General features: G+C 48.3%; 1 protein-coding gene across 2 annotated transcripts in view; it reads left to right on the forward strand.

The window, feature by feature from the left end:
* The first annotated feature begins 6680 nt into the window (after nt 1–6680).
* Nucleotides 6681–12940, forward strand: part of JAG1 (jagged canonical Notch ligand 1) — a 36052-nt gene continuing 29792 nt past the window's right edge. The window contains exons 1-2 of one of the 2 annotated variants that reach the window (XM_064382241.1): nt 6681–7225; nt 7666–7971. In XM_064382241.1, coding sequence (XP_064238311.1) covers nt 7145–7225; nt 7666–7971 — 387 coding nt within the window. In that variant the 5' untranslated portion in view covers nt 6681–7144. Of the gene's footprint in view, nt 7226–7599; nt 7972–12940 lie in introns of those variants that run through there. The other variant, XM_021665718.2, reaches the window with a different exon arrangement.

Genomic DNA, 12940 nt, shown 5'->3' on the forward strand with positions numbered 1-12940 from the left:
TGATAATACAAAAAATTCATAGTTTTGATTTCAAAAAATTAATCCAGATCTCTTGTGTACATACAATGAAGCTTTGAGGGGAAAAAAATAGTTGGATCTACTCAATTTATGCCTGAATGAGCAAACATGTGGCCTGGTTGTGGTTGCTATAACTTTACCCTAATTTTCAGTGTTTGTTTGTTATCTATAGGTTAGTGGTGGGTTTTTTTTTTTTCATGTAGAATTTCCTGTGATGTGGGAGAATGAGAATAATCCATAGAAGGAGTTATATAATCAGATGTTGGGAGCTGGCTGGACAAAGTTCATGGGAGGTTTGACCAAATTTCTGAGGCAGTAACCTGGTGGGACATGTGAGCTTCACTGGGCTCTGCTGGAAAGAGAAAGAAAGATATCATATCTGTGGAACAGGATTCTTGAACTTTTGTTCATGTCTCTGCAACGTTCAAACAAGGAATAAGGAAGATCTTAGTGGATATTTTATATGTGCCTTCTCTACAATTTGAACCTAACTGGAATAAAGAATTGGAGGAAAGAACCACCTTGCTTTCATTCACTCTTAAAATCTACACCATCACCATTCCTTTCAAACACACTCTCCACTCGGTAGTGCTGAAGACCAATATTTTGGTGTTGCCCACTATATTCTTGGCACCCTGCAAAATACCTAGCAAATCAATAACTATCTTCCCCAAAATTTAAGAAGGAAAATTTTTTTTTTTTTTTTTTTTTTTTTTTTTTTTTTTTTTTTTTTTTTACAGAGAGAGAGAGAGAATAGGAAGGAGGAAAAAGGAAGAGAAAGAGAGAGAGAGAATGGGGAGGAGGAAGAAGGAAAAGAAAGAGGGAGAGAGAATGGGAGTATTGCTTTCTTGCTCAGGCTAGAATGCAATTTAGTAATGGGTATTGAAAACCTCTTTTATACTGATAATTATACTTAATGATGTAGTCAGGAAGGAATAAGGGAAGAAGATAACAAACAAACAGCCAACCAATATTTAATTTAAACCTATGAAATGCTATGCGATTACTGAGGAGTGATTTACTTCCAATTATATAGTCACCTTTGGAATAGGTGTGAGGTGGTAATGTATGTTTTGTGTATTTGAAGTGGAGAGTTCTATAAATGTTTATTAAGTTTACTTGTTCCGGGTCTGAGTTCAAGTTCTGAATATCCTTGTTAATTTTCTATCTCGTTGATCTATAGAATCGTTAGCTCTTCTTGTTGCATTGATCCTTTTGCCATTATGTAATGTCCTTCTTTGCCTCTTTTGATCTTTGTTGCTTTAAAGTCTACTTTATCAGAGGCGAGAATTGCATCTCCTGCTTTTTGTTTATTAGTTTATTTTTACTGTCTGTTTGATTGGTACATCTTCCTCCTTCTCTCTGAGTCTTTGTGTATTGTTGCATATAAGATGGGCCCGGATGCAGCATACCGATGGGTTTTGGCTTTTTATCCAATTAAAATATATATAAGTTTAATACCGGCGTTTGATGCTAGCTGGCTGTTTTGCCCATTAGTTGATGTAAATTTTTTATTGTGTTAAAGTTCTTTGCTTTTTGATGTATTTTTGGAAAGGCTGATATTGGTTGTTCCTTTATATGTATAGTGCTTCTTTCAGAAGCTCTTGTAAAGCAGGCCTGGTGGTGGTGAAGTCTCTAAGTACTTGTTTGTTCGCAAAAGATTTAATTTTTCCTTCGCTCATAAAACTTAGTTTGGCTGGATAGGAAATTCTGGGTTGAAAGTTCTTTTCTTTAAGGATGTTAAATATTGGTCCCCACTCTTTTCTGGCTTGTAGGGTTTCTACTGAGAGATCTGCTGTAAGTCTGATAGGTTTCCCTTTATGGGTAACCTGACCTTTCTCTCTGGCTGCTCTTAGTATTTTCTCCTTCATTTCAACCCTAATAAATCTAGCGATTATGTGCCTTGGGGTTGGTCTTCTTGAAGAATATCTTTGTGGTGTTCTCTGTATTACCTGGAGTTGAATATTACCCTGCCTTGCCAGGTTGGGAAAATTTTCCTGAATGATATCCTGAAGAGTATTTTCCAACTTGGATTCATTCTCTTCATCACATTCAGGTACACCTATCAAACGTAAATTAGGTCTTTTCACATAGTCCCATATTTCCTGGAGACTTTGCTCATTCCTTTTCATCCTTTTTTCTGCATTCTTGTCTTCTCGTTTCATTTCACTGAGCTGGTCCTCGACTTCTGATATCCTTCCTTCTGCTTGATCAATTCGACTGTTTAAACTTGTGCATGCTTCGCGAAGTTCTCGTGTTGTGTTTTTCAGCTCCATCAATTCACTTATATTCCTCTCTAAATTGTCCATTCTCGTTAACATTTCGTCAAACCTTTTTTCAAGGTTCTTAGTTTCTTTGCATTGGGTTAGAACAAGTTCTTTTAATTCACAGAAGTTTCTTATCACCCACGTTTTGAAACCTGCTTCTGTTATTGGAACACAGGTGTAATCTATTAAGCCTTGTTCCGTTACTGATGAGGAATTGCAGTCCCCTGTAGAGGGAGAGGCATTCTGATTTTGAGTATTCTCTACCTTCTTACGCTGGTTTCTTCCCTTCATTATATATTTGTCCGTCTGTCGTCTTTATAATTACCGACTTTCTAACTGGGTCTCTGACGTCCAACTTGTTGATTCCCTGCGCCGAAATCTGAGCAATCCACTGAGCCGGCCAAAACAGCGGTGTTAAGATTGATGGTGCTTTTCTTCCCGGGAATCTCCGGACTCTGCACCAAGAACTGGCGTGCTAAGGCACCAGCAAAACCGCCACGCCGGCCACAAGAGTCGCCCTGGCGACCCGTGGATCTCCTCCACTGGGAATCTCCTGGTCTGTGAGCAACTAATTTTCGTCTGAAAGTGTGGCGTCCTCTCGTTCTTTGCGCTTTCACTGGGAGGTACGTGCCGGAGCTGCTAATCATCAGCCATCTTGGATCTCTCCCATTGGAAAATTTTTAAACATAGAAAAATGTCTAAGAATTTTGCAGTGAACACCACTCTAACACCTAAATTCTACCATTAAGACTTTACTGGCTGGGTGAGGTGGCTCATGCTTGTAATCCCAGCACTTTGGGAGGCCAAGGCAGGAGGATCACCTGAGGTAAGGAGTTTGAGACCATCCATGGCCAACACGGTGAAACCCCGTCTCTACTAAAAATACAAAAAACTAGCTGCGCATGATGGCATGTGCCTAATCCCAGCTGCTCAGGAGGCTGAAGCAGGAGAATCACCTGAACCTGTGAAGCGGAGGTTGCAGTGAGGCGAGATTGTGCCACTGCACTCCTGGGCAACAGAATGAGATTCCCTCTCAAGAAAAAAAAAAAAAAGGACTTTACCATTTTGCTTCAGCATGTATCTACCCACCCAGGCATCCTCTCTGATCCCTCTAATTTTGTATGCATTTCAGTGTAAGTTGCCAATATCATTTCACTTCCCCCTAAATGTTTCAGCACTCATATAACTGGAGGCGAATCTTTGTTCACAATCCTTTTTTTCTCTTTTGAACACCTAATGAAATGCAACAGTCTTAAATGTACTATTTAATGAATTTTGACAAATGCACACACCTGTGTAACCCAAACACCTATCAAAATATGGAACATGACTCCACAATGCCCTGAGAAGAGCCTCAAGCTCACCCCAGTCAATTTCTCCTACTACCCACCCACCCTCAAAATCACTCTTGTGATCCTTTTTTCACCAGTCTTGCCTGTTCTGGAACTCCGTATAAATGAATTCATACAGGATGTAGTCTTTTGTGTCTGGCTTACTTCACTCAGCAGAATATTTTTTAGATCATCCATGTTACTGCTTATAATAGCAGTTCTCAATAAATATTGATTAGATTGTTTTAACCACAGTGTTGATTAACCAAGGATTGCAGTTGATTAAATGTAATTAAATACAGCTAATATAGCTTGAATGTCTCTTATAAAGCCTTTGGGGGTTCAGAACTGCTATATGTTGTTGACTAAGTAAAGTTGGGGCAAGTTTTCTGAAAAAAGAAAAAAAGGGGCATCATCTTTTTAGAATTAAAGGAAAAGACATCCAAGGATGATGTTCTGAGCACAAGAGACAGGTCAGATGTTAACCGACTACAAGCCTCTCTCCTTCTCTCAGGTATAGGTATGATACCTAAGTTGGCATTTTCCACAGAAACGTTTTTTTCTGGAATACTTCCTTTACACTTGAAGCCTATACCCCAAAGCAGGATAAGGGCTGGCCAAGGGGAAATCTCTGTATTTCAGTTCTTTCAGCAGCAGTTCCTTATTCTCTAAAGTGGGGGGCTAACAACTGGCTTCAAGGAAGTGGAGGATTGAGCTTCCACTCATTGTCTGTTGTGGCAAACGTGACTGGTTTTTTGGGGGAGTCCCAATTATTTGGAAGAGCCCCACCTGAAAATTTTCAAAAGAATTCCCTCCAGCCCACAACTCCCTTCTCTAAAAGTGGGTTCCCAGGCTTAGGAAGGGTGTGGGACTCTGTGCTATTTGACATGAGAATTTTGTGTTTATTTTATTAGTGATTTGACATTCCTGTTAGGGTTAATCAAGTAGTTTTAACCTCTCAGAATCTACGTTTTCTTTCCTATCAGTCAAATAGGCTAAATTCACTGGTGGACTGGAGGTAACACGAGCTTGCCTGAGGCCCAGATTGCAACTGGAGGCACCTGCAATCTCAGTTAGCCCTTCTGGGTGAAGCCAGGTGGAGATCTACACTCTTCAACTAAAGGTTTGGCTCCGCAGGGTCCTTCCTGAGGGCTGTGTGGGGCATAAGGCACAGAATTAAAACAGGATCAGATACAGGGCACTCCAAGGAGTGTGCACTTTGAGATCACACCAGCCTTTTTCAGCACCGTTTTGCTTTTAAACCATCACTTAGCAACCAAAACTCAGGGATACTTGGGAGTAGAAATGAGAACAGGACAGATGAAACTTCAGTGAGAAAAGTGTAGCTGGGATTACATTTGACAACTGGATGCCTTGCATTTAGGATAACTAGGGCTTTGAAGGGAGGGTGGGCCACATAGAAACACCCAGGTTGTTGCTGCCTACCCCAGCTGTTAACATGACCATTTGTAAACTTGTTCTGTTCTTAGAAACCACCCTTCCAAAGTATGGATTCTCTCGCCAGTGCTCAAGATGAGACACATTATACCACTAAGTAAGCACTTTTCTTAGGAGCATTTCTTAGGCTGTTAAAATGCCAAGACTCCTAAACCATCCTTGGTAGCTTTGAACCTATGTAAAGAGGTCAGTTAGCTGCCCTAGTTTATTCCTCAGAATGATGAGATCTGGCACTTAAAATATTGTTCATACTGAGCCTCCCATCAAATGCACTAAGTAGATAGCCACAAATACCCACCCTCTTATGCTCTCATAACTCATAATGTTGGAAGCTATTTTCCCTTGACCTATTGCCAGCCCATCACACCCCACACCCAGGAGGACTCGAGCCCCAAACCGGCCCCTGGATAGTCACGCTTTTCTGCAAAACATACCCACTATTAGGACCAAAACCTTGTCCACCCTTCAAAGGAAGTCGTTTCCCTATAAAGGTCCCCTCAAATGCAACAGCCAGCCCGTTGGCAGAGGGATTGGCTGAGGCTACGGCCAGCCTACGGGCTTTCTTTGACCTTGATTATGACCCGGAGTGTAGTTGTTAATTGCGAGGCTAGCCTCAAGGTGGAAAACAGTGTCAGTTTCCACTGCCACCCCAGAGAAGGCAAGTTCCGCGGCTGGCGGTGGCGGTGACATGGTTCCTTCCAGGCCCCTCTCTTGCCACCCAGAAAGCTGCTCGGAGGCCGCCTACAGGTGCAATCCCGGCACTGCGGCCGGGGCGGCGGGCCGGGGAGGGCGTCCAAGCCCACCAGCGTCTCAGCCGGCCCTTCTCAAAGCCTAAACAGGGGCCCCGGCGTGCCCGCCGCCTTCTACCCCCGGTTTTCCCGCGCCTCTGCTCCGGCGCGGTTTGGAAAGGAAGTTGAGAGCCCTCCCAGGCTCCGCAGACTCGGATTTGGGAGGGGGGTGGGGCGCGGCCGAGGCTTCCCCTCGAATCTGCGGCAAGCCTGGCTCCAGGAAAGTTTTTCAAAGTTCCCAGCAGCGTCTGCCCAGGTCGCCTCCGCGGGGCGAGCAGACGGCGGCAAGCGCGCCAGCCTCGCCGCCGCCTCTGCCGCCAGCAGAGCGCTCTGGGCGGCTCGCTCGCGGGAAGCCGGCCGAACTCCCGGCGGCAGGCAGGCCCTCCTCCCGGGGCGAAAGCCGCAGCTGACGCAGGCGGCTCGGAAGGCGGAAGCTGCCCCGCTCCGACTGCTCAGCCAGCGCCGCGGCGCCTACACCTGGGGCCCCGACGCGCGGGCAAAGGCGCCCGGCCCGGGACGCCCGAGGGGGCGGTCCCCGCTGGGGGCCTCCAGGAGTCCCTGAGTAACGATTCCTTCCCTCCTGGCCCGAAGTTGTCGAGGGTGGAGCGCGGTGTGGGGGCCCCTGGACGGCTACACCGCCCAGAGCGTCGCCAAGCCCCCGGCCCCTACCAAGTTCCTCCCCACACTACCCCCTCCCCAGCAACGTGAAGAGAAGGGGCGTGTCCTGGGTGAGCACGCCCTCTCATGAATATTAATAAGCGCGCATGCGCCCTGCCGGGCGTGCTGGGTAGAGGTGGCCAGCTGCGGCCGCGGCTGCCAGACGGGCTCTCCGGGTCCCTCTCCGGGCGGGCACGCGTCATTGTGTTACCTGCGGCCGGCCCGCGAGCTAGGCTGGGGTTTTTTTTTTTCTTCCCTCCCTCCCCCGCTTTTCCATGCAGCTGATCTGAAAGGGAATAAAAGGCTGCGCATAATCATAATAATAAAAGAAGGGGAGCGCGAGAGAAGGAAAGAAAGCCGGGAGGTGAAAGAGGAGGGGGAGCGTCTCAAAGAAGCGATCAGAATAATAAAAGGAGGCCGGGCTCTTTGCCTTCTGGAACGGGCCGCTCTTGAAAGGGCTTTTGAAAAGTGGTGTTGTTTTCCAGTCGTGCATGCTCCAATCGGCGGAGTATATTAGAGCCGGGACGCGGCGGCCGCAGGGGCAGCGGCGACGGCAGCACTGGCAGCAGCACCAGCGCGAGCAGCAGCGGCGGCGTCCCGAGTGCCCGCGGCGCGCGGCGCAGCGATGCGGTCCCCACGGGCGCGCGGCCGGCCCGGGCGCCCCCTAAGCCTCCTGCTCGCCCTGCTCTGTACCCTGCGAGCCAAGGTAGGAGCCCCTCGCCGGGCCTCCCTCCCGGCCGTCCTCTCCCCTCGCGGCGCCCTGGGCGGTTGAGCCCCGCGAGCAGGCTCGGGAGCCCTCGAGCGCCCGACTCCTCGCCCCTGCGCCTGAGCGGCTGCACCTGGACTGAGCGCGCCAATTCCCCCACGGGAGCCCGGGCCTTCTGAGGGTGACCCCTCCAGGCCGAGCAGGGGCGCGTTCACTCGGCTCTGGCCCCCCGGGCAGTCGTCGGATTACTTACGCACTCGTGCATTTTTTTTTTTTTTTGGCCCCGAAATCATGTTAGGTTCTTGAACGTAGTTTTGCAAAATTATTTTCACTCAGCGAGGAGGGCTTGTCGGGGCGGGGGGTGAGAGGGAGTCGCCACCTCTTCACTCGAAGAAAACAGCTTTCTCCCGCGCTAACCTTCCTCCCTCCCTCGCCGGCAGGTGTGCGGGGCCGCGGGTCAGTTCGAGTGGGAGCTTCTGTCTATGCAGAACGTGAACGGGGAACTGCAGAACGGGAACTGCTGCGGCGGCGCCCGGAACCCGGGAGACCGCAAGTGTACCCGCGACGAGTGTGACACATACTTCAAAGTGTGCCTCAAGGAGTATCAGTCCCGCGTCACGGCCGGGGGGCCCTGCAGCTTCGGACAGGGGTCCACGCCTGTCATCGGGGGTAACACCTTCACCTTCAAGGCCAGCCGCGGCAACGACCGCAACCGCATCGTACTGCCTTTCAGTTTCGCCTGGCCGGTGAGTGACGACCCGGGAAGGAGGCCAGGCGGAGACTCTCACCCGCGCCTGGCCGAGCCCTGCTATCCCTTTCGAGAGAGATTTAAAGGGCTTCGGCTTGAAACTCGGCGCTAACTGGGGAAGTCTCTAGGAGTGGCGGGTGAGGGAGCCGGGACACTATAGTTAGATCTCGGCTGGGGTAGTCGAGGTGGGTCCCATTCCTGCTGCTGTTTGCTTAGTGCACAAAAGTGAGGATCCCAGAGGTGTTGTGGGACCAGGCTCCTAGGAAGGCCACTGTAAACTTGCAACTTGAAGTTCCCAGAGTAACCCTCCCCGCCCCAAGCCTCGAGGTCGTTGTAGCTGATCTCTTTGCTTAACTAATTAAACCTGGAGCGCCGTGGAAGGCGACTCGGCGCAGTTCTGGCCTGCTAACGCCGTCCAAATTGGCAACCTCCCCTTTCCCGTGAACTGCTGGGAGGGCGGGTGTGTCCTTCCTGGAGGGTGTGGGGGGAGTCCGTTTCCCGCTGCTCCCCGGGAGATTTTAGCGTGTGCGGGGGCGCTCTCCAGGCTGGGCTCAAGGGCTGGGGGCGGCCGCCGCAGAGGGAGGTTCTCCCGGCCCTCACAGGAGCTGTAGACCCGGGAACCCCCGCCCGCTGCCGGCCCTTTCCTGCCCCCCCGCCCCCGAGTGGTGTAGCTCTTGTGGCCTCACTTCCAGCGGTTCCCGGGCTCTGGAACAGCTGTGTTTGCAAACTTCCCCGGGAAGGGCGGGTGCACGGCCCCCGCAAGCCTTCGGGGTCCGTGCCAAGGCTTGGAAGGGGTGGTCTTCTGGAGATAGTGCCTGCGGGTGCAAGTGATAGACCCTCGCCCCCCCGCCCCATTCCACCCCTAAAGCAGCTCGAGGCCAGGGCCCAGCTGGCAGACCCTGCAGTGAAGCCTTGCAACATCCCAAAATGGGTGGAAGGAAGATGGGTGCGATTGCAGAAGGGGAGGAAAGGGAAATGTTGGGGGTGTGCCCTCTGCCTGGCTCCCGCTGTCCAGGAGGCATGACTCATTGCCAAGACTGGGGCTTGGCCCAGCCTGTGCTGAGAGGGTGGGTGGTGAGAGGGGGAGCTCCTTGCCCCAGAGGATTGCTTTTCACCACGTGCTCTAATGGGGTGCACTCTGCTGCCTCCTGTCCGCCGGCTTAGGCTGTGATTCTGGGAGGAGATGAGAGGGGAGAGTATCCGGCTGTGTCTATGTATGAAGCGTGGGGTGGCTCTTAAAATCCACGTTTACAGGAGCTGGCATTATAAAGTGCCCTCTGCAGTGAGTGAGATAAGACAGTTATCAAAAACTGCCATGAAAAGGGGTTTATTAAAAAAAAAAAAAAAGAAAACCAACACTACCGTATGTGAAGCTCTCTTGAGATCCAAGGGCTGCTTCTGACGTGGGATTTCATTTTTACCAAGAGTATTTACCTTGTTTGTTAATCCCCTATTAGGGAGAACTTTAAGCTAAAGAGCCTGGCTACCTTTAAATCTGGCTGGGCCCAAGCTGACTGAATACTCATTGCCCTTGAACGTGTGTTTGGAGTTTAGGGGGAAGGGGCATGCAGGTGGTTCCACCCTCCTGCGGGAGGATCTGTCTGGAGCCCCTCGCTTTTCACAAGACCATAAAAGGAATCTTATTAGTGATGTGGAAAAGCAGCAGCCTGGCTGAGGCTCATTTTGGAAAGTAGGGTCAGAGGGATGGCTAGCATGAAAACGGAGGCTTGCTTCCTAGGCTGGCTAAGGAAAAGTGACCTAGAAGGTGTGTCTGTCCCCTTTTGACACTTGGCCAGAGAGTCCTCAATGGAAAAGGAGCGGAAATAGTGTGGGAGGGCAGGAGAGGCGATTGATTTGCATTTGCTGGTGCTTTTCTGTGGTTTCAGGCCCCACGGGTCACCAACCATGAAATAGACTCAGCTTTTCTCGAATTGGGGAAGACCAATGGGGCAACACTGAGAATGTGGTTCTTTTGAAGTTGGGAGAAATGCATGTATCACTCATAAACAAGTCTCCACCCTGCTGCCCCAAAAATGCCTGCTGTGAAACATAAGCTTTACTTCCCAAGAGAAATTGGAGTTTAGGTGTGTTTGTTTTACTGTATGTGGTTGGAGAAAGGGCACAGTCCGTAACTTTCAAGAATGATTCCAGGCTGAGTGTCAACTGAAACACTTAAGTAGCTATTTAAGTAGAGAGCACAGCTTCATTTAGTTTGGTAATTAACTGTTTTTTAAAACTGATTTCCTTGAATAGGAAATAAATGAACTTAGTACGGAATTCAAGAAATAACAAGAAAAGGATATATGGTTCAAAACAAAACTCCAAACCACCTTGGGCTCCCAACCCCTAGCAGGCACGATTACCATTTGCATGAGTCCTCCCAAATTTGCTGACACTGGAAGAGCTAGGGTGCAGGAGCAGGTCAGTGTAGAAGGTCATGTAATTCATGCCTTTTGTTTGGAATTATGACTCCCTATCCAAGAAACTGTTCATGTTCTAGAGAGGACGAGTAGGAAATGATTTGGACAGATATGAAATACAATCCCTGTTGTGGTGTGTGTGTGAAAGGCTTTGTAGAGGTGGGCTTTCCTGCCACATATCGTATCTGAGTATGTCCCACTTGGTGTCCAGTGCCCCAGCTCTGATCTTGGGGTAGTTTTTTACCACTGACTTCAATTCTCATACTGTTGCTTCTCCAAGGGGCTTCACTTGCAGCAACTAGCTCGATTTATGATTCTCAAATTGGGGGACTGAGTGATAAGAACATCATTGTGGGAAGTAATTGAGCTTAACAAGAAATAATTTAGGAATAACCACTTATAAATCACTGAAACGGTTAATTTGTACCTCCCCAAATGAGTGCTAAATCCCAGTAGTGCCTGCTTATTAAAAATGCATTAGTGTAATTACCACTACTCATCCCCAAAAGCTTTTTGGGAACTTCAGAACCCCAGTTAGCTGTATTCTGCATTGGCGGCCCTAGAGTGAAATGAATCTAGAAAAACATTGGGGGAAGCAATTGGGGTATCTGGTTTGTTAGCCTTGTATTTAAATTTCATTGATCCCATTAAAAGACTTGCTGAGATCAACTTAATTTTTTTTAAGGAAAATCCAATGAAACATGATTCTTCTGTGTGAGGGATGCCAGCTTTGGCCCCCTTCATACTTCAGGCCTGAATGACCAATTGGCAGGAGTTTGGGAATACCCGCTGCCATGATGCTAATCACAGAATGGAATTGACAAGCCCTTACTTCTATGCCTTTTGCTGTCTTTCCCGGTCCCTGAGCTTCTGTAGATATGGTATAGGCACGTGGAGGGTGCAGGGATAGGGTTCTGATTTAGCCGGCTCCTTTCTGCAGCCAGGATTTGCATCCTGCCTGTGTGGTCAGCATCTATACAAGGAAACAGCACATGTGTGTGTATGTGCTCAGAGCAAGGAACTTTCTGCTTGTAGAGAAAACACCTTTTGCCCTAAGAAGTCTACCTCAAACCAAAGGGATGAAGTGACACGTCTGTGTTGCAACACTGGGCTTAGGGGAAAGTGAAGCTGTGCTTGCTTTGAAGGAGCTGTGCTAAGTATCTGCAGAATGGCTGCTCCAAAAATGGAATCTTTATTCCAGGTACTTGGTTTCTAATGTATTTTTTTTCTCTTGCAGGTGTAACCTTTGCTTCTTCCTCCTTGTTGTCTTGTTTCTTAGCAACTTATTCAAACGTCAAGTACTTATATGACTTTGCAACCCACCAGTTCCACACCCATAATTCTACAGGGATTTAAGACGTTTCTAAAAAAACGGTGAAACTTTTGGTGTGGAGGCTGTTGGGGGAGTTGAGTGGGTAAAAAGGAGAGTCAGCTGCAACTTACAGGCATGACACCTCCCAGAAAATCAGCAATCTAAATGCTGCTTAAAATCTTTACACCAAATAGTGGTGCCTTCTTTTAGATAGAAGTCATGTGGGAAGTTTAGCATGGAGAAAAAAGTTACAAAAAACAGAGCTGAGGCAACAAGGAGCCTTCAGAGTTCCTGATCTGAAAGCAGGAATGTGAACAGAGGCCTTGGCTGGATTCATATCACCCGCTGGCCCCACTGTAGAAGGGTCAGAAGTTGGTCCCAATGTCAGGCTTTCAAGATTAGTAACAATGTAAGAATGCGTGATCTCTGGGTGTGCATACAATTAGCACTGTAATCCATACATGCAAAGATTCCTGCAAATTCTCCTGTGGTACACTTCTGGAGGCATGTTGCTCTCCCACCCCCATCCTTCAAGCTTAGGATCTAGGCTGCTGAGAGAAGTGACCCTTGGCTCCAGCTTATCTCTCTCTCTCTCACACACACACACACACACACACACATATGTAAATTAGAACAAAACTTAATGTTTTCTTCCAACTATTGGAAGATACATTGGGATGAATGGAAAGTGGTGATTCTAGAATGGTGGTGGAAATGGAGGAGGGTCCTGGGTGTAGAAGAATCCCATCTTTACTTCAGTGCATGGGACTTGATGGCTGTGCTGTGACTTCTTTGCTGGTTTCTGATTACTGTGTGGACCACAGCAGCCCCATGGCTGCTTTTTTTCTTTTTCTTCTTATGGTGCCGGTGACATCTACCATTGGTGCAGTGCATGTGTTGGGAAGAAATTCCGCAAGGTGGCTCCCAGTTGTTAAAGGAGTATATAAATAGTCAAACATTCAGAGTCCTCTACCAGCTCAGCCCAGTTTTTTGCACTTTTGGTAAATAAATAGAAAGGCTTCTTGTTCAGGCTTGCTCTGTGTGAACCAGACCGTTGTGCTTGGCTGGCTTCTTGGTATTCTATCTATTAACCTCACCACCCTTTTGTAACTGGTGCATTTAATTATCAGTGGGATGCTTTTCAAACAGGTAAGGGTAATGATGGGAAAGGGGGTGGGGATGTCTCATTGAGAGTCTTAAATCTGGATATGAGCTTTGGGGCCCCTTGGTGAGCC

The sequence above is a fragment of the Aotus nancymaae genome, unplaced genomic scaffold (assembly GCF_030222135.1).
Source record: "Aotus nancymaae isolate 86718 unplaced genomic scaffold, 86718_ANA_hifiasm-v0.15.2.pri h1tg000029l, whole genome shotgun sequence".
Taxonomy (NCBI): Eukaryota; Metazoa; Chordata; class Mammalia; order Primates; family Aotidae; genus Aotus; species Aotus nancymaae.